Source organism: Salvelinus sp. IW2-2015, linkage group LG27 (assembly GCF_002910315.2).
Source record: "Salvelinus sp. IW2-2015 linkage group LG27, ASM291031v2, whole genome shotgun sequence".
In the NCBI taxonomy this organism is placed as follows: Eukaryota; Metazoa; Chordata; class Actinopteri; order Salmoniformes; family Salmonidae; genus Salvelinus; species Salvelinus sp. IW2-2015.
In genome coordinates, this window is record NC_036867.1 from 33,017,933 (window position 1) to 33,039,615 (window position 21,683).

Genomic DNA, 21,683 nt, shown 5'->3' on the forward strand with positions numbered 1-21,683 from the left:
ACACAGTCACATCTAAGAATCACACAATGACTAGAAACTCAAATGAATAACTACTTAATTAATTASTACAGTACAACTAAAGAAAACTTGGAAAAGCAAGGCATCGTTCACAGTGATTGTGGTAATACAATGAATAACCTAATTACTTCAGATTAAAATGTCCTACTGAAATGTTTACATCTTGATGTATTATATTTCATGTTTATTATGTGTTATTCTTATCTCTRTTTTTTTATAGGTATTTTCTTAACTGCARTGTTGATTAAGGGCTTGTAAGTAAGCATTTCACTGTATTCGGCACGTGACAAATAACATTTGATGTCTCTTATGTCTGCCTTTATCCAGCATTAGACTCATAACACATTTTGTATTACAACAAAAGCAGATGGAAGCTTGGAGAAGAGTCCTCTTCTCTTCAACTTTCCTCATTAGTACTCTAAGGAGCATTTGAGTATTGGCACTGTTGTTATTGAATAACTATCGTCTGGGGCATGTACCAAACTGAACCTTACACTGCTTGAGGCATGCATACACATACAGTACTTGAACACAAAACACTTAGACAYAACATTGACGATATCCTGTATGAGAATGTTGACACGCATACTTCAAATGGATTGGAGACACCTAGAAGAAGCACAGTTAGATAATGAAGATGTGCAGTCCCTATTYCCCATCTTAATTAAAAAGATGTCATAGCAAGTGTTTGTAATTCAAGCGGCCATCCAACCCGAGCACAAATGTCAAGTAGCACCCAAGTTAGAACTCTCTACACTAGAAACCTCTTATCATGAGAACCACTTAGTCATTTAAAGATTTGGAATCTTCTAGTCAGATGAAAATGGCAAAAACATGAAAATATGATCCATTAACATGTTAACTACTGTTTCAGGACATTTAAAGATGAGCATCATTTTGTTATCACGGTATGGCACAGAGACATCAAAGATCACGACAACATTTCACATCAGTCACAGTGAAGTGGCGATAGCAGGGCAGAACATCCCCTCTGGGCACAGGGAGTCAAACAAGGCAAAGGCATCTACTGTACTATTAGGAAGCTTGCTGTCAGTTTTTGTCCTTGATGATGACAACAACAGGGATTGGACACACGCATTAAACGAGGCAAGTGCAAATTAAGCTGGAATAAGGCTAACCAAGTTCGAGTCTCATGGTTGTCATTGTTAGCCCTTCACCAAAGCATATTTGACATGATATTTTTGATCACAGCTATGAGGCGGTACATCTACAGATATATGGTCCAGTCCTTGATGGGAGTTAGGGTTGGACTAGGACCAGGAATTGCCTCTGGCATTATTTTAACGCAACGGCCAATTTCTTTTTCCTTGAGGCCCCCATTATTAAACAGATAAGAAACAATTTGTTACACAGGCCCACTAGACTAAAAATGGACCAGCCCATCTGGCATTTACCCGAAATGCCAGATGGCCAGTCCGCCCCTGATCGGAGTCCAAGTAGAAGAAAGAAGAATGGACAGAGGGTCCTATTTTAGACAGGAAAAAAAAGATGGCGCTGGTTCAAAGCGATATTACTAGCTCRGAGGCACTACTAGCTCCGATGTTGTTCCTTGTGTCCTTCAATGTTTTGTTATCTGCGATTCCAGAAGAGGGAGCTACAGTACAAAAGCTTCATAAATTTGGCAGCAGAACTGGTATTGCAATATAAAAAACATAAATTCCATCACTCAATGTGCAGTTCAGCATGTGTTTAATAGTGCTTGTCGCATGGTAGAATGGATGTCTTCAGAACTGTCTTTGCGGAGGAYAAGATATGTTAGAAGATATGATATGCTGGAGAGTTGATTCCAATGCTGATGTGTTATGCAGTACTATGAGGACAGAGGTCAAGAGAGGACAGTTACAGTAGAGGCAACAACCAAAGTTTTTGCTGTAGTTAGATGTTGCTAAGTAATCAGGAAGCCTAAGTCCACAGGCTGTTGCTCTATATAGTGCTGGCTGGGGCTGACTTGGGCTGTATCCCGATACTACTAAAGTACGCACTTGTGCTCTCCTCCCCATGAATTTAAAAGCATTGGATTGGTGTCAGCCTAGGCTAGAGGAAGTTGCTACCATATTTCCTATAGCAGTGCTTTAAGATCCATGAAGGGAAGGGAACAAGTGCACACTTAGGGCCGAAGGGAAGGYTTGAGAATTGGGACGCAGCTTGGTTGTTGTTGACGCTGGAGGGAGGTGTCATGCCGTTGATCTTGGCATATTTCTAAGATCATGGTTCCTGGTTCCRCCTCTAGGCCTCCTGAAGACCAACCAGCGCACAGCTCTGTTTCCACAGCTCAGCCCTCACGTTGTGATCGTAAGTAATGTCAGCGGATTCAGCTCTCTCCCCGTTATAGAAGTAGCAGCCTCCGACCCCCTCCAGCTGAGACGCAGTGGCAGCCAGGATAGCTGTAGACGCTCCCTCGGCTGGGGTCTGGAGATGACACAGAAATAACACTTTAAAAAAGAATGGCAGGGACAGGCATGTTCTTCAGAAACATCGTGGTCCTCTGTTCCATTTTCAAAATTGTAAACTGAAAGCCCAGTTCTGTCAATCATTCGAAACGGCAACATTAACGCTTTCATAAACAGGACGCAAATACATTTCACAACTGACTTGCTAAGCAGGTTCAGTTAGTTACACCTTGTCCCCAGGCTCAGTTGCTAGAGAGGCGGCTGGGCGGACGAGATTAGAATTAGGCTATTTAGATACACGACAAACAGTTGTTACAGCAATCTAAGGCATCTGTGAGCTCTCAGGTGAACTAACACGTCTGTCTGGCAGCAGCAGCCTGTGGTGAGTGATGTGCAGCAGGCCGGGCAGCAGCAGGCAGGTTAAGTGAAAGAGGTTAGAGAGGAGGAAGCAGAGCCAGACTGATCTATTGCAGGCCATGCCTACTGCTCTGGAAAGCCCGGAGCTTATATAAGGCGCATATGGCGGCTCCTAAATGCACTGGAGGTGAAACAAATGCCAACACAGAGCATTTAAAACACTACACTCGCTGCCCGTGGGAATCTGAATTCACGCCCCTCGTTTAAACACACAAACACAATCGACAACACACAGAGTGTGAATGTCTTTGCTGATGGGAACTTCGAAGAGTTCAGAAGAATTTGCTCCCCACAATATATTTGGTCTAGAGGTGAGGTTTTTGTAACATTGAGGATGTTCCTTGAATGGAAAATGTGAATGAAGACACTGGCCCGGCTTGATTTTCGAAACAGCAGATGTGAAATAGCCCCTAATGAAATCCGTCGACAGATGGGCCACAAGACAAGACCACCAGTCKAGAAATGTGTACACACGTCTTAGAGAGCACACATAGATGTCTCACTTATAAAATAAAACACTCGTAGAGAAAGGAAAAGTGACAAACATTGAACAAAACAATATTTCATGCATTTTCATATTTCTTCGGGTGATCACTTGTAATATGGACATAGGATTGAGCAACCATCTGTGGCCAGTGGGCATCACATAGCTGCCCTCCATATTGCAGTCAGTTGGCAATACAAGTGTTGCAATACAAAAGGCTGCAATACTTGGCAATCCAAACCTCAGTGGATATGAGACATCTTTCCAAACACACAGAACCCGAACGATCAGACTGATAATGATTCGGCACTAGACCCCAGTTCCAAGATAAAAGCCTCRGAAAGGAAATTATGACTGAGATAATCATCAATATAAACTCTCATTATCMTTGTGGAATATGAGTATTGAGGAAATTAAATTCAGATGTTTGTCAGGCTATCTTTATATTGTCACCCTTGAAATACTGTATATWTTTTTTGAACACTTAAAGCCCAACTAGGTAAGGCTTAATTTCCCAGCACATTTCTCTGTGTTAAAGAYGACACGCTCATCTTAAACTATTCAGGCAAACAAGCAAATTGGCGACACTGCCCCTATTAGAATGCCCTAATACAGAATGAATTTGTGACCATGTAATGTGACATTTTAGATGCAGATTCAAGGGTGATTTAAATCATTAAGAAAAAAAAACAAATAACATTACTGCCACATGCATTTCGCTTGCAGCTAAATTGTTGATTGCCCTAAAATTATAAGCAGGTTGAAGTTTATTGGAACGAGTCTTGTCTTTAAGGCAGAATTGAGCGATCTCTGCTAGATGGGCCAGTTGCAAAGTCAAAATTGTTTATTTTTGTTCTTAATTTAAGGATAGGGTAAGGCATTAGGTTGAGCAGTGTGGTTAAGGTTAGGTTTTAAATGACTTGATGATTTTGTTCCAACTAGTGACCACTCTGCAGAGCTGCCTCCAGAACAAGATTCATGACGAGAAATGCTAACCTGCTAATTATAATGGGAATGACTATGTGTCGTTTGCACAGGTTCCTCACAAATTGTGATGTAGTTTTCAGAAATACACACACCCTCTCACCAGTGGAGGCTGGTGAGAGGAGGACGGCTCATAGTAATGGCTGGAACAGAGCGAATGGAATGGCATCAAACACCTGGTAACCGTGTTTGATGTATTTGATACTATTCCACCTATTCCGCTACAGTCATTACCACGAGCCCGTCCTCCGCAATTACGGTGCCACCAACCTCCTGTGCCTCTCACTCACATGTGGTTATGAATAAATTGACCACCCCATTTAACACACCCTTTAATGTGACTGTAARAGACATGCTTTTATTATCTCAGAACCCCAAGATTGCAATTATAATCCTTTTTAAAAACACATGGATTCCGTGGCAATATGACCAACAGAAAAACTCATTATGAAGCCTGAGCAGTAAAAGGCTGGACCATTCCACATGTGTTSCACCTTCTTAGTATTCTCATCAATCACCGCTGTTAAGCTTTGGTCAAGCGTAGAAGCTTTTCCTATTACCATATCTATCTTTGGTGCATTTATTTCCCCCTCGAGTARGCCAAATTCCTAAGTATTTGTAAAGGTCYTTCACCGTACCCTGAACAGTCGTACAGAACTGTCAGCATAGTTTACGTTCCCCTATTGTGAAGTATAAGACTGTTAGGTGGAGTACTATTACACTGTTGTTAGTTTTGTGAAGGAATAACGCGAAACCTACACTTTAACAGTGACATTTCACGTGGCCCATATCTATAGTATATTTCATGCATTTTGTCTCAGGTTCCTAACCCTAAACTGACCTTTAAATATTTGAATGGTCATCTAGATTAAGATTCTACTTTACCCTAAACAGCATTTTGGCAACAGGTTTCTTGGCTGCCTGGGCTGGAATGCAGAGGTTGTTGTACAGGTCAGTGTCCACCATGCCTGGGTCTACTGCGTTGGATGTTACTGGGAACCCTGCTGCTGTTAACTTCTCCTGCAGATGGTATGTGAAGAGAACCAGAGCCAGTTTACTCTGAGAGTAGGCACCATGTGCACTGTAGCAGGACCTGGAGGGAGGGAGAGAGTGGGATGGAGAGAGGGAGAGAGAMGAATGGAGAAAGAGAGGGCGAGAGAGACCGTTTATCTCGGGTTAAGTCATGCTTTATAATATGATAATTTGGCAGTTTAGTTTGTCCAAAAAAACCTAAGCTAATTAACATACATAACATACTTATTCAGTATGTTGTCTACAACCTTGTTGTTCCCAATCCAATGCCCCCTACTAAGCTGTCTGCATGACTAAACCCAATGTKTATTATAGAGTGTCTGTATTGTACTGAATAGATAGACTTATTGTTAACACCATAAACACCGTTCAAAAGCAAATCAACTTGTCTGCACAAACGCACTGTGAAGGTCATAAGAGCATCAGACTGTGAAATACCCAATCTATAATGTGTTTCCCCCCTGTTTCTTTTTCTTACAGCGTGAGATTGTTTCTGGGTGGAGCACCGTTGCAGCTWGCCGTTTGTAGCCAGCAGCATCACCCACTCATTTCTCCCAGATGTGACGAAGCCWTCTATCGCATCTAAATTCGCAGCCGAGGAAGAGAGACACCGCTGTTCTTGCCCTTGAGGCAAGGAGCCTCTCAGTACAGACTGTATAATAATGGTTTATCACACTATCTGTCATCGCTAACACTATCTGTCATCAAAACTAATCATTTTGGTCCGGTAAGAACGTTTTCGAAAACGTTAATGTTTTTTTTATTGAGGTAAATATTTTAAGAGTATCAAAAAGGGAAGTTATGGGAATCGAGAGGCTTTGTCGGTCAATGAGATTCATTGGATATAGCTTGTATCTTGAATTGAGAATGACATTCACCRGTAGCCAACAGATAAATACTACTACCACATTGGTAATGGTTTTAAAATGTGCTACTTGACGGTCCATCAACCATGACTAATACCAACGAGATTACGATACCATGTCGGGATTTTTATTTCGAGAGATTGATTCAATTTCAGCACTCAATTGGACACCTCAGAACAATGTTGGAAGCCCTATACCAAATCATCTGGGTCTGTATTCATAAAGCGTCTCAGGGTAGGAGTGCTGATCTAAAACAATTCTGAGAATACAGGCCCAGGTCCTGGTCCCTACCTGCCCTGTAGGTCTTCCATATTGAGTCTTCCAACGTAGTGTGTGGCGGAGGACATGGTGACGACGCGGGAGCAGGCATCGTGTCTCCCAGACCTCTTCAATTTGTCCAGGAGGAGGTTTGTCAACAGGAAGTGTCCCAGATAGTTCAGACCAAAGTGCAGCTCGAAACCGTCCTCTGTCTTTCCCTCTGGAACCAGCATGATGCCGGCTGTGAAGGACAAGCAATATGACATTTCAATCTAAGTGCTTTACAGATACCCAGCCTAAAACCCCAAAGAGCGAGCAATGCAGAGGCAGAAGCAGAGTGGCTAGGATAAACTCCCTAGGAATGTTCAATCAATATGTCAATAAGATAAAACAGCTGTCTATGCCGATATACAGTAACTGATACTTCTGTTGAGTGATTGTGAAAGGATAAATACATGGAACTGCTAAGGTCGTGGGTTCAATCCTCAATTCAAGTAAGACTTACAGTACAGTGAGTGCATACATTTTTAATTTGTGTAGGCCTAAATTCCTTTGGATAGAAKTGTCTGCTAAATGGCATATATTCTTATTACGTGATCATTAAAAACACTCCCTTTATAGACGACTGACCTCTAGGTGCGCTGTAACACTTACAGACGATGGTCAACGAGACCTGTCTGCAGATCAGTCTATGGTCTCTCAAGCAGACACCTTCCCCTGATGCAGGTTGAAACAGCTCATTACTCGAACCTCAACACCATTGGCTACATGGTAATGGAGGTTACGACGATGTCTTTGTCAATAACACTATTGGACATGCCATTAGACGGCTAAAGTGAAAGAGAGACAAGGTGACATTAGGCCTTGCTTAGCTTACTAAAGCATAGGGCATAGACAGAGAAGACTCACGGCGTGACGACAACTCTTACGGCGGGGGGGGGGGGGGGGGGAGAATTCAGGAAAATCAGAATCGCTATAGGGTCCTGCGTCCCAAATGGCTCCGTATTTAGTGCAGAACAAAGTAGCACACTATATAGAGAATAGGGTGCCGTTTGGGATGCGTCCGGGGTCTGTGTAGCGATGACCTTTCCCCTATCATTACTCTCTCAATGGGACGACACTAACATCTGCCCTACGTCCTTCCTCCGGCATCTACTATCCATTATCCATCAGCCGGGTGTGATATGTGATGTTAGCTGCCGAGAGCATCTTGCAGACCGGTGAATTATTAATTCAGTCTGTTTGTGGGCAGAGGGTGGGTGACTGTTACCCCAAGCCAGTCAGTACTGGAGTCTCCAAAGACCTTCTCTCAATAAAAGCTATTTTGTTCAAACAAACTGCCCTGGAGGACTACACAATAGGGCTTCGCCTTAAATGCCACCATATTCCTATGGCAGAGCACTACCTCATAGTGCTATGATCAAAAGCGGTGCACTAAAGGGAATAGGGTGCCATTTCGGAGGCCCCCTAGGACCATGAGACACTATTTTCAAGGGTTGACGACAACCAGGGTTTGCTTGATTTTTCAGATGAAATAACTATGCTATGATTCTCTTTAGAGGTGAATATTGTGGTGTATTGAATGAAGAGGTTGTTTGGTGTATAAGTACCATTGTTCACAAGGACGTGAAGTGGTAGAGCCCTGGCTTTAAACCTTTGGACAAACTGCCGTACCGACTTTAGGGAACACAGGTCCAGGAACAGAAACTCCACTGTGAACAGAACACAAAAACAACATGAACATTCTTCCATGCCTAAATATACCGGCATCTAGCATCAACAAATCACAAACAAACATTACAATTTTCCTATGCTARAATACATAGTACTACTGTAGCTAATCAGACATCTAACACAGGTCAGGACAAGACATCATCCTTTCATTTAGTTTTACATCAACCATTAACAGACAYTAAAGTGATCATACCAGTCCATAAACTGCAAGACAGATTATTGCAAAGGCTTTCAATGAGTAGAAGTACATTTTAAAAAAGCAGCACAACATTGCTTAGAATCAAGGGCAATGGTGACATCATCGAGGACCTTTAAGGTTGCAGTGACACATCCATAACCTGAGCGGAAACCAGATTGCGCACCAGAGAGAATACTATAGGCATCAAGAAAGCCAGTGAGTTGAGTATTGACAAGTTTTTCCAACACTTTTGATAAACAGGGCAAAATAGAAATAGGCCTATAACAGTTACGATCAGCTTGATCTCCCCCTTTAAATAAAGGACGAACCGTGGCTGCCTTCCGAGCAAGGAAACCTCCCAGAGAGGAGAGAGAGTGATTAAAAAGCGAGAAAGGTTTGGCGATGATAGGGGCAGCAACCTTAAAGAAGAAAGGGTCTAAACCATCTGAACCAGATGMTTTTTMGGGGTMAAGTTTAAGGAGCTCCTTTAGCACCTCAGACTCAGTGACCATCTGCAGGGAAAAAGTTTGCAGCGGGGGGAAAAAGGAGGGTCCTRTCCTTGCTTTTAATATCTCAGGAATCCTAATTATACAAATCCTAATCTTTTACTTCCTTTCCACCTGAAGGATAAAGCAGCTGTATGATAAGCCATGGTCTCATTCAGTAGTACACTATAAACCGTGAGACACAAGGTAGATTACATTATGGCAATACACTCAGTGACCTGGCATGAATTAAACATGATCTCATCAGCAGGTGAATAAAAGAGCACAAAGCACGAGTAGATGTATATCTAATATTCTCTGGTATGGAAACTATAACCGACGAAACATTGTTACAAGAAACGGTGGAGAGTTAATTGTGTARGCAGGAATCATTCTTATGGGCCAAATGATAGCGTGTTTATTTATCACCACAGGAAGCGACAGAGTGGACAGAGTGCTTCACTGAACTTTACTCATCTGCATAACAGTGCAAGGGAAATAAATACAGCTCTTGATCACGGCTCCAACATGAAAAGGGCCACATTATATCCTAATCAAATGAAGTCAAAGCATTTTAAAAGGCAACGCTATAATGAGACAGGAACAAGAATGTCATGACTGAAGCCAGCTCTACGGCTAGGAATCCAGGGTTTTACACAATAGTATTGAGTAATGACATTACACCCCCGCCACACACACATCAGAATGTCATATCTCTGAACCACTTGGCACAGCTTGTGGCGTCCCTGAACTGAGTGCTCAAGCACATAATTAAACAAATTATTGTCCCATAATTAGGTAAATTACTCTGCATTACACTAATCACGGGACTCTTCCCCACTGAGTGTAAAGAGTGAACAGTGTTTCAAGCCTTGTTGAGCTGACGTATAAATGGCTCCAGAAAATAAGAGTAGAGAAAGCTCGAGAAATCCGCTATAAATGTAGATGTTCTGTTGGGAAGGAGAACTACAGATGAAAAGATATTCAGCAACTCTTGGTAGGAAAATGGAAGTTTGCTTCAAAAATCAACCTTTTATTGTTAAAACCATTCTGAAAATAGCTTCATTAGGGTACTAGGAAAGACCCATAGGCGATGTGTGTGTGTGTGTGTGTGTGTGTGTGTATGCTAACAACCCATAACTGTAATGTACAAATTTGTGCAAAGCGAGGGGTCAAAGAGATCAATTGACAGCCCTGTAGCTGTAGAAAGGAGAGGACAGAGGACATCTCTCTGTAATAAGCAGTGTGTTGTGTGAGTCACAGTGAGTCAACAAAGGCCTTGCTWGCTAATGATCTTGTATCTTAAGTGGGAGATAACAAAACATGCCCCCGGCTAATGGCTTGTGTAAGGTCATCCCAAGAGACCGTGATTTACAAAGAGTAGAAAGTGGAGAGAGGCTGTTCTTTGTCCCTTGTATGAGTAAGCTAACTATATGGTGGTTATAGGCTTCAGAAATCATTGCAGTGGAATTAATCTAATACCGTACAYATATCCCAACAAATGCATATTTATTCTCTTTCTCCTCCGTCCTTTCTTCCTCTCGAACACTTCAACTCTCGAAAATAACAAGCTTTTAGGATTTTACGGTGAATTTATCCTCCGAAAATGAACATATCCATAAAAAATAAAATAACTTCACTGAGAATGTGTGATCCCCAATAAGCTATCTCTATTCTAATCACTGCCCAATATTGACCAATATTTGCATAGATTACAATAATTCATTGGAAAAAATATCCATACTGTCGTAAATATTCTTCCAATCCATCTCTAGTGCCAGAGCTTTGTCACGGTGCCAGACCTGTCATGAAGGAAAGAAGGATATCCTCTAGACTAGTCACAGTGCCAAAGAGCCAGCTGGAGGACACAGACTAGAAGGCGTCGTGCCACCTGGAATACCAACAAAGATGTCTCATCCAAAGACGTGTTGAAATACTGCCATCTTCCTGAATTACATTCTCTCCCAGACCAGTTCTGACCGCTGCTGTACATAGACAACTGACCAGCTGCTGTCCAATAGCAGGACAGAGGACTGGAAACAGGCTGGCTGCTAGTTTGACCGTCCAGCTGCAACTCTGATAAGAGATTGATCGTCCACAATTATTTATAGGAGCTTATAGGATAGATTGATGCTGCTCCGAAAAAGGAGGAGGAGAAGGCCGATTGGATGGTAAATCAGCAGGATGTCTATTGGCATGAGATTCACTCTCCGTTGCAGAAAGGAGGTATGGAAGTCAGGAAGTCGTTAAAGGAGATGAATGCAGCCACTGGTGTCGCAAACTAAACCGGTGGGCTTTCTGACACWRWAAAAAAAAAAGTCAATAACTTTTATTGCTGAGACACGGCATTGATCATAAAATACCAGCAGATACAGCACGTTTCTAGATGACCGTAAATAACAGGTTGATTGTACAGTGGTTGCGGTCTCACAGTATCACACCCACATGTGTCATATGGACTAAGGCTCAGACACCGCGACGACAAACAGCGGTGGCTGTCCTGTCTTTTGCCCACATCGCGGTGTGTTATAGCGTTCACCTGCTGGGTTTTCAACGAGCTATGGCTGTTTTTGACGTTTTGTAGAATCATCGGGAAATTGACTGCTGATATTCTGGTCAGAGGCGCGCGGCCGTCCATAGTTCTGGGCCCGGCTTCCCAAAACCATTGAGGTTAAATTCTTTGTTAGAACTTTGTCGGAGCATCTTTAAATCTCGGGACTGTTTCACAAATCCGTCGTCACTACAGTTGCCCTTGAAAACGCGTGTTATTTATTGGGCACAGACAACAGCACAAAGGGCAAGAAGGTAGAGACAACAATACATCATGCAAAGCAGCCACYACTGTCAGTAAGTGTCCATGATTGAGTCTTTGAATGAAGAGATTGAGATAAAACTGTCCAGTTTGAGTGTTTGTTTCAGCTCGTTCCAGTCGCTAGCTGCAGCGAACTGAAAAGACGAGCGGCCCAGGGATGTGTGTGCTTTGGGGATCTTTAACAGAATGTGACTGGCAGAATGMGTGTTGTATGTGGAGGATGAGGGCTGCAGTAGATATCTCAGACAGGGGGGAGTGGGGCCTAAGAGGGTTTTATAAATAAGCATCAACCGGTGGGTCTTGCGACGAGTACAGAGATGACCAGTTTACAGAGGAGTATAGAGTGCAGTGATGTGTCCTATAAGGAGCATTGGTGGTAAATCTAATAGCCGAATGGTAATGAACCGCTCGGGAGCACCCTTACCTGCCGATCTATAAATTACATCMCCGTAATCTAGCATGGGTAGGTAGGTCATCTGAATCAGGGTTAGTTTGGCAGCTGGGGTGAAAGAGGAGCGAATTACAATAGAGAAAACCAAGTCTAGATTGAACCTTCGCCTGCAGCTGAGAGAAGGCCAGTGTACCGTCTAGCCATACTCCCAAGTATTTGTATGGAGGTGACTACCTCAAGCTCTAAACCCTCAGAGGTAGTAATCACACCTGTGGAGAGAGTGGCATTCTTCTTACCAAACCACATGACCTTTGTTTTGGAGGTGTTCAGAACAAGGTTAAGGGCAGAGAAAGCTTGTTGAATACTAAGAAAGCTTTGTTGTAGAGCGTTTAACACAAAATCCGGGGAGGGGCCTGCTGAGTATAAGACTATCATCTGCATATAAATGGATGAGAGAGCTTCCTACTGCCTGAGCTATGTTGTTGATGTAAATTGAGAAGAGCGTGGGGCCTAGGATCGAGCCTTGGGGTACACCCTTGGTGACAGGCAGTGGCTGAGACAGCAGATGTTCTGACTTTATACACTGCACTCTTAGAGAAAGGTAGTTAGCAAACCATGCCAAAGACCCATCAGAGACATCAAAACTCCTTAGCTGGCCCACAAGAATGGAATGGTCTACCCTATCAAAAGCTTTGGCCAAGTCAATAAATATAGCAGCACAACATTGCTTAGAATCAAGGACAATGGTCACATCATTGAGGACCTTTAACGTTGCAGTGACACATCCATAACCTGAGTGGAAACTTTGCATACCAGAGAGAATACTATAGACATCAAGAAAGCCAGTGAGTTGATTATTGTCAAGTTTTTCCAACACTTTTGATAAACAGGGCAAAATAGAAATAGGCCTATAACAGTTACGATCAGCTTGATCTCCCCCTTTAAATAAAGGACGAACCGTGACTGCCTTTCTGAGCAATGGAAACCTCCCCAGAGAGGAGAGAGAGTGATTAACAAGGTCAGAGATATGCTTGGCGATGATAAGTGCAGCAACCTTAAAGAAGAAAGGGTCTAAACCATCTGAACCAGATGTTTTTTTGGGGTTAAGTTTAAGGAGCTCCTTAAGCACCTCGGACTCAGTGACCGTCTGCAGGGGGGAACTTTGTAGCGGGGGAAAAAGAGGGTGGAGCATTGGGGCTAGTCGCATTAGAAGGGGTGGTAGATGAGAAAATGTTGGAAGGGCAAGGATGCATGGCTGAGTCAAATAGAAATCCTGACTTAATATATTGGTGATTTAAAGAGCTCAGCCATGTGCTTCTTGTCAGTAACAACCACATCATCAACTTTAAAGGACACGGGCAGCTGTGAGGAGGAGGGTTTATTCTCCAGGTCTTTAACCGTTTTCCAGAACTTCTTGGGGTTAGACCCACAGAGAGAACTGCTCCTTAAAGTAACTAACTTTGGCCTTCTGGATAGCCTGAGTGCACTTATTTCTAATTTTCCTGAACGAGAGCCAGTCAGCCTGAGTATGCGTGTGCCGAGCCTTTCGCCAAATGCAATTCTTGAGGTGGAGTATCTCTGCATAGATTACATAGGGTAAGCCGGCTAAATATTTGTAGCTATAGGTCAGGGATCAACTAGATTTTTTCTTGAGTGGATGGTCGTAGGCCAGAACATAATTACAAATCATTTGAAGGCTGAAAATTGATTGCAAGAAGCCCAAACAGATATATTTTACTAAACATAATAATTTCAAACCTTGCTTACATCACGTGTCTCTCTATTATGCGTGGGAATACTTGGGAAAAGATTTTCAAAATTAAAATCTCCTGGAGCTGATTTCCTGGTGTTTTTAGTAATTTATTTATTTGTTTGCTCATAAATGAAAGCCCCCTCTGTGCGAATGCCAGTTGGGGAACCCTGCTATAGGTTGTATTTCATAGGCTGTGATCAAATGTCAGTATTGTGGAATAATTCTAAAGGTAAGATTTAAAAAGGAGAAAACTGATCCGAGAGCAGCGCTGCATTTCTTTTGATCCTATCAGTATCGACCGTTCTCTCTGCGTGGGGTTTTGGGAAACACATGTTACATCGAGTGGCGCAGCGGTTAAAGGCACTGCATCTCAGAGCTAGAGGCGTCCTGGTTCGAATCCAGGCTGTATCACAACCGGCCGTGATTGGGAGTCCCATAGGGAGGCGCACAATTGGCCTAGGGTCGTCCGGGTTTGGCTGGTGTAGGCCATCATTGTAAATAAGAATTTGTTCTTAACTGACTCGCCTAGTTTAAATAAAGGTTAAATACGTTCCATCACTACGGGAAACCGGGCCCTGGTGCGTTTCCCCTCTTATGCAGAGATGTCTTTAAAGCAGACAGTCTTGAAMAAGGAACGGGGTTAAACTGTTGAGGGGGCAGAATAAATTAGGCTTAATAGGACCTGAAGCTACTGTCTCTAAGCATCGTCTTGCCTGGTTGGTGATTTAGCAAACACATTCTGACAACACACACATCTGTTCTATTGTCTCCGTATGCTGCCGATGAAGCAAGGTTAGACATTCTGGCCCTACAAAGGTCAGAGGAGGATTCCTGGTGACATGCCACACAAACATTTTCTCAACCATCCGATCTTAGACAGCAAACACAGTGATATGGATTGTATGTTGGGTGACGAGGACAAACTCCGACATATAGAGCTAATACCAAACGTGCTCAGATATCYGAGAGGGCATGAAATACACATATACAAAAAATTCGCTCAGAAATACATCTCTGTGGCAGACATTGTTATTGGCTCTCAGGCCTACCAGTACACACTATATAAGACAATCAGATATCCTGTTCATGTAGGAACTCTTACCGTTTTGCCTCCCACACAACTTGTTAGAGGCTTGCTAAACACCGCTTGCCTGACAGTGCATGCTAGGGCTGGGGCGGAGCGGGGGGATTCAATGCACCAGGGGGACATTTCCTGTTTTTAATACAAACAAGCCCATTTCTCATTTCCACGTGTGTCATCATTACTCTGTGGAGCAGGGSGTACATGACAATGATGTTACCCTGGCTGACTGGAGCTGTMCTATGATCATTGTCATTTCGGCACCAGAGAGGAAGGGAAGAGAGAAGCTGCCTGCTTGGGATCAAAAGAAGCCGTCTTCCCGTCTTTCCAAACAGATTCTTTAAATCACATCTGCATGACAATGAAACTGAGACTGGTTGGCAGCAGTTCGCTTTCCTCCTCGTACTCATCAAACACAAGCACAGACAAACATCTCCCTCGCCTTTCCCCTGCTCCCACTCGTGACACGACTTTGCTTTTATCAAAATAAATGTAAAAAGTAAATTTAAGGGAAGGAGGGACCGGGGGAAAAAATGGGAATTGAAGAGAAAACCTGCTGCCTTTAGATAATTGCTTTTGGAATGGACTCTGGCGTCCAAGCCGCCTCTGACAAGGTGCAGGTGTACAGACATCCTCCCTCTGTTACAAAGCAGGAGAAGTGGTTTACTCTTACCAGCACGAACCCACATTTTTACCCCGGAAAACACAGTTAAAAGTCAGGGCACTCATGTACATAGGCCTATGTCTGAATAGCTTACTCCCTGTGTATAGAAGCAGACCTATTTGAGAGGTAGCCTATTTATTCTGCAATGGCTGTGTGGAAACGATAGAGAGACAAGAGGGAGAGAGATAGAGCGGGAGAGAGAGGCTATAAGGGAAATAGTCATGAGAAAATTACCTTTCCCCTCGCTGCCCTCTTCGTGGATCTTCTTCACAGCTCGCAGGCCTTCCTCTTCAGAGTTCCCAGCTGGAGGAGAGGGGAATGATTAGGGAAAAAAAGAGGATGGATGGAGGGATGAATGAATGGGGTACTCTGGAGCAGCAGGTATCCTRCCCTCATCATAGAYACCAGGGAGAGCCAAGTGAAAGACTAAACCTACACTTCTGATTTGGGTTTCACTGAAGCAGTGCCACTATTACCTTAATAATGATTTCTTTGCAAAACCCTATTAAATTTGATTGATGAGTCACATTTGATTAGGTTAGGAAATAACTGCCTTAGGCAGGGATGTGTTAGCAACGTATCAAAGATTCCCTTAGATTCCCTACGTACTGTAGTGAAAATCAGCGCAACAACATTACTTAGGCTACAATTCAACAAAACATTAACCTAAGGATGTTAGCCCACAGGCTTCAACTATGTTGGACTGAGCAATTTAGAATGATTTGGGAGATTACTGAGTCATGACCAAAGGGTGTGTGTACAATACCTATAACCACATGCATGCCAAGGTTTGCCAGGTGTCTTGCAGTCTCATAACCCATTCCTCGGGCACCCCCCGTCACTATGGCAACCCTTCCATTTTGTTTGGGCAAAACTGTGTGAGGAAGAAAAAGAAAACTAAGGTCCATACGTTGCCATTGCCTTACAATACAATGGAAAATCTATGGGTTGATACAAACAGGCGTATTTATTCCATCCAGTCCAACATATCACTGAGAACAACTCAATTACGGGCTATCAAAACATAATTCCGCTGACTCAATTTTGTTTTGRCCATTATAAAAAACACACAGTACTTCCATTTTGGGGCAATTTGTGTTGGGTCAGAGAAATTACATTGGGTTATAATCTGCAGCTATCGAAGTGTACGGTGTGGTGTCGGACTGAAGTTGAGCGAGTCACAGGTAAATAAATCCGTAACGACCTCTAGTCCTGAAACACGCAGGGAGGAAGAGCCCTTCATTATCGATGCCACATAYATCCATTTTGCTTGACAAAAACAGTTTCTGCCCCTGAAGATAACATGACTTTGTGCAACAAGCACACAAAGCACAGCCTGCACGCGGCCAGACAGTTTAGCATGACTAAAATTAGAGTCGCAGTGCTTATCTATGCACTGAGGATGATCAGGATGGTTGAGATTTCAACTCTATTACATTTCTCCCAATCAGATTTGCATCACATTTGCAGTGGCGGCTGGTGAGTGGTTAAATGGGCAGTTCATTGCTCATTTAGTTTCCAAAACAACTGTAACACTGAGGAGAAGCCTATAAATGCAATTTGATACCTTTGTAGTACCATCAGGACTCATCTGAGGAAGTTGTATTGGACACACTGAACACAAAATGAACACYAGCAAGCAGAGATTCAAGTTATATAGGATATACTTTATGTTCTTCTGAGAGTTCAGTACAGATAACAAAGCTTGGCACATCAAAGCTAATCTAAAACGTACTGTAAAGACATCTTAAACAGTCTAAGGACTTCAAAGAGCAAAGCAAACAATGACTCAGAAATGACTTGAACATTGGGACAATAAAAGCCATTTAGCCCTACATCAAATAGTTKATCAAATTAAATCGCAGCATGATCAGAAATAAAAACATTCACCAGAGGTTACACTCACATAAATCCTTTTTACTAGTAAACAACTAAATGCCCTCTTTATATATTCCTTTGTTAAGTATTTCCTTTAGGATTAGGGTATTGTAACTGTTTGGTAGTGGGCAGTGGCCTGCCCAGTTATTCCATGGCCTGATCCAGAGTCCTGCTCCTGTCCCAAGCCCCATTCCCCTGAGTCATCCTCAATAGGTTCAGCCTCATTGCAGCGCCGTGAGTTTTCATAGAGAAACACCTGTTGGTCTACATGTGCCGGGGTGAGGCGGTTCCTCTTACCACAGAAGAAAGTCCCTGAGGAACTGAACAGTCTGTGGGAGGGGACACTAGTGGCGGGGACACACCAGTACTTCTGGAGCACCTTGGGGAGAGTAGGGAATAAGCCCATACGGTCCGACCACCAATGGAGAGGGTCTTCGTTGAGACCCAGGATCTTCTGGGATTTGAAGTTGCTCAGCTCTTCCACGACCTGAGCGTGTAGCTCCTCTTGGTTCTCGTCATTGCCTGACTGGCAAAATATCACAGCCAAAGGGTTGCCTGCATTGCTACATGAAGGAGAGGGTTTGTCAAGAGTCTGTTTTTTGTTGGGTGGCTCATCAGAAAGAGGAGCCAATTCATCTGTGACCASATTCTCATTCCTCTGCTTCTCAAGAATGGCTTTGGCCTCCTCAATGACTTTACTCTCCACTTGGGAGCGGTCGTGGGGGGACAGGAAAGGAAGCCTCTTGTAACGGGGATCCAGGAAAGTGGCGACGTTGAGAAACGTTGCAATCTCAGACGTCTGCGGGTAGGTGCTGGACAACACCTTGGAGATGACCTCTTTGGCCATGCCAACCTCTTTTGCGTCCCCTTCTTTGGCCTTGAGGGTTGTGTTCAGCAGCATGTGAAGGACAGGCCTCACCATACTAATGGTCGGATACCTACAGTCTGTTATCATGTCAGCTACCKYTTTGAAAGGTTGCAGAACTCCAATCAAGCCCTCYACCATGTTCCATTCACTGTCCTTGAAACTCAGCTGATGGTTGTCACTGTCCTCCATGAGTACCACACTGATAATGGCCTGCTGCTCTTTCAGGCGCTGGAGCATAGTCAGTGTGGTCACCCAGGATCGGACCCTGTCTCTGATGAGGACACACTGGGCTAGGCCTTGCTGCCTCTGCTTCTCTCGCAGCAAATACATAGCCATCACTGACTGTTGGAAATAATCAACAAGTTTGCGGCAACGTCCCAAAAAGCAGTCAATTCTGGGCAGCTGAAAGGCCTCATCCATCCCTCGATTTATAGTGTGGCCAAGGCAAGGCATCTGCACGGATAGATCCAGAAGAGAGCAAGCTTTCACAATGTCCAATGAACCGTTAGTGGTGGCACCGTTGACTTTGTGAGTTATCCCCCATTCGACAAAGGCTTCGTACAATGCTCTGGTAATATTCTCWGCTGTATTGTCCTCTGGAACTTCAAAAGTTTTCAGGCATTTGGAACTCATGGAGAAACCAGAACCTAGTCCGTTTTGGTTCAGAGAGTGCATGGACAGGGAGATGTAGGTCCTGTTCTGGGTTTGGCTTTGCCAAAGGTCAGTTGAGACACCGCAGTTCACCACCCCTGCCACTTCACCCAGCACTGCATCTCGGATCTGATTGTACCTCTGTGGTAGGGCCTTCATTGCCACGTCGATTCTGCTAGGGGGCAAGTATCTTGGATCTGCAGTCCTTAAAAGGGCCTGAAAGGTGGGTTCTTCCACCACAGACACAGGGTACATCCCTTCACAGACAAAGCTGACGATCGCAGACGTCAGATCATTATGCCGTCGGTTGATATTTTCAAACGCTGGGCTCTGCTTCAGGATGGCTTCCTGACATTGCTGCTGCATAGGTTCAGTCTTTATCTTGGAGTAGGCCGTTGCGACCGCCTCACGCATCTGCTCCGTGTTGCTCTTCACAAACTCACAGAACTCAACTGGGTGGTTCTTCTCCAGGTGGTACGAGAGATTGGAGGTGTTCCCGGAATATGCTATTTGAGTCATACATATGCGACAGTAGATCCTCCTCCAGTGTAGTATACACCCGTCTGCATCAGTGTCAAAGCCGAAATACCTCCATACTTTACTTTTTGCCCTTGGATGTGCAACAAGGTGGAGATTAGATGAGGAAGCACCTTTGGCCTCCATTTTGTTCCTTTGACAATTATCCTTTTAGGTGCCTTCACTCATWACTGAGTACCTAACAAAGGCAGTGAGATAAAGGTAGCATGAGATAACAAAAGGTCAACAACAGGAAAAGAACATGTCAGATAGGGGCTTTAACCCCAGTAATTAATAGGCTATAACTACYTTTTTTCTTATTTGTAATTCAACCTATTCTCTAAATAAAATATTCTAAGAGCCAGTACAGAATGAGCTTGCCTCTCCCCTGCTGTGGAGGACATTGCGTCACCTTAAACATAAATCTAGGGGACACAACGCAATCTGCTTTGAGTATTGACAATTTTGTTGATCCAATCATCTCTCTAATTACTAGCCGGTCTTATCTTGATTGAAATACTGAAAATTGCCTGACCCGGTCTCTCACCATAGAGCCTAGGGTCCAATTACACAAGCATCTTTTGCCAAGGCTAAAACTAACTTCAGTACAGCTTAGGCCCTAAATGACACAACTGGATTCTTTGCATGCTTAGGTATGTTTGAGAGGTTTAGGCTAATTGGTCTTTTCTATAACAAGACAGAATACAACACTGCTATTGTGTCAGTACAGGCTAGGCTACAAGTTCACATGAGGATTTCGACATTCTGATGTGATGTGAATAAGAGGGAATCTGGGCTAAAGGTCATTGATTACCCCTATCCTTCCAAAAGCACTATAGTTCACACAATGGCAATGAAGATATGTAGTGAGATTATCATGACGTGTGATTCACCTTACAAGGCATGGTATTATGGCACACTATGAATTTTGAAAAAGTGCATAGGAATATATCAAAAACCCATTCCCATTACAGACCTAGGCTACTATTTTTGTAGAATCAGTGAGCATACAAACACTATACTCAAATGTAGGGTTAAAGTAGCCTAAGTCTGGGGTTGTGTACATTTGTGAAATGGAATGCTGATATATAATTAATATTTTGTGCTGGAAAATACTGGTTATGGAAAGCAGATCATATATCCTAACAACATAAAGGCTATAGGTAAGTTACAGTAGCAGTCAACTACCGCATAACACTTGCAGCTTAATTTTATGACAGACAGTTATATCAATTCCTCAACAATTTGTTAAACAGTGGTTGCATTTTGATATTAATTCGTTTGCTAGTCAATTTTCAGTCAAAATGGCTATTGTTGTTGAAAGCCTTCACTAGCTAGCTAAGTAGCTAACGTCAACAGGCAGCTCTAGCCAGCAGCTAACGTTATAGGATAGGATAAGTGATCATCACAGCTGCATTCAATATCTTCAATGAATACGGGAATGAACAGAAAAGTCTAACCTGGTAACGTAAAAGACTTGTTGAACAGTTGATACAGAAGAACTTTAACTCCCACTAAATACAGCCTCAAAATTGGTAAAATGAAAGACAGTAGCCACATATCTGTGCCAGGTCTCTTCGTGTGTTTCAGTCCTTGGATTCCGTGCTACTCTGCACACTTGTYCTTCGCTAAGTTCCTCCTGCTCTYTGAGGGCGCCGAAGCGCGCTCCGCCCCTTGACATTAGTTCTGCCCCCTCAAATCTTTATCACGAGTAGGGCACGCAACTGGCAGGAGGCGTAGAGATGTGAGGAGAGAAAAAAAAAAAGGCCTACCCTTATTAATCTAATTTCACGGTCTGTACAGTGCATCAAATATAATATCGTCAGTATTTTTTAAATTTAGACTTCTTACTTCACAAATCCAGTTATAAAATATTAGCCTGATACATTTTTATAAATAATTTTAAATTAAGCATTGGCCTTGATTGTAAGGCTTTGACTAGTCGAAATAGTTGAGGTTCACGTAACGGCTGTCGTCGGTGGAAGAAGGTGAGGACCAAGGTGCAGCGTGGTAAGTGTTCATGATATTTAATAATAATCAAAACTGAACACTGAATAACAAAACCACAAAGAAACAACCGAAAACAGTTCTGTCTTGTGCAGACACACAAAGACTGAAAATAACCACCCACAAAACACAATAGAAAACAGGCTACCTAAATATGGTCCTCAATCAGGGACAACGATTGACAGCTGCCTCTGA

At 43.2% G+C, this 21,683-nt stretch overlaps 2 protein-coding genes across 4 annotated transcripts in view; both read right to left on the bottom strand.

Moving 5' to 3' along the window:
• Nucleotides 1-225: 225 nt before the first annotated feature.
• LOC111953414 (polyprenol dehydrogenase) overlaps nucleotides 226-21,683 on the bottom strand; it is a 28,178-nt gene continuing 6,720 nt past the window's right edge. The window contains exons 1-7 of one of the 3 annotated variants that reach the window (XM_023972664.2): nucleotides 20,942-21,041; nucleotides 16,335-16,442; nucleotides 15,803-15,871; nucleotides 8,081-8,182; nucleotides 6,504-6,711; nucleotides 5,200-5,407; nucleotides 226-2,448 (exon numbers count right to left, since the gene is read on the bottom strand). In XM_023972664.2, the coding sequence (XP_023828432.1) occupies nucleotides 2,266-2,448; nucleotides 5,200-5,407; nucleotides 6,504-6,711; nucleotides 8,081-8,182; nucleotides 15,803-15,871; nucleotides 16,335-16,442; nucleotides 20,942-21,041 (978 nt within the window). In that variant the 3' untranslated portion in view covers nucleotides 226-2,265. Of the gene's footprint in view, nucleotides 2,449-5,199; nucleotides 5,408-6,503; nucleotides 6,712-8,080; nucleotides 8,183-15,802; nucleotides 15,872-16,334; nucleotides 16,443-20,941; nucleotides 21,042-21,683 lie in introns of those variants that run through there. The other 2 variants (XM_023972666.2, XM_023972665.2) reach the window with 2 other exon arrangements.
• On the bottom strand, nucleotides 17,215-21,017 carry LOC111953413 (E3 SUMO-protein ligase ZBED1). The gene is made up of 2 exons (XM_023972662.2): nucleotides 20,942-21,017; nucleotides 17,215-19,680 (listed from the first exon to the last, which is right to left on the bottom strand). Exon 2 carries the CDS (start codon nucleotides 19,626-19,628, stop codon nucleotides 17,547-17,549), a length of 2,082 nt encoding a protein of 693 aa, XP_023828430.1. The 5' UTR covers nucleotides 19,629-19,680; nucleotides 20,942-21,017; the 3' UTR covers nucleotides 17,215-17,546.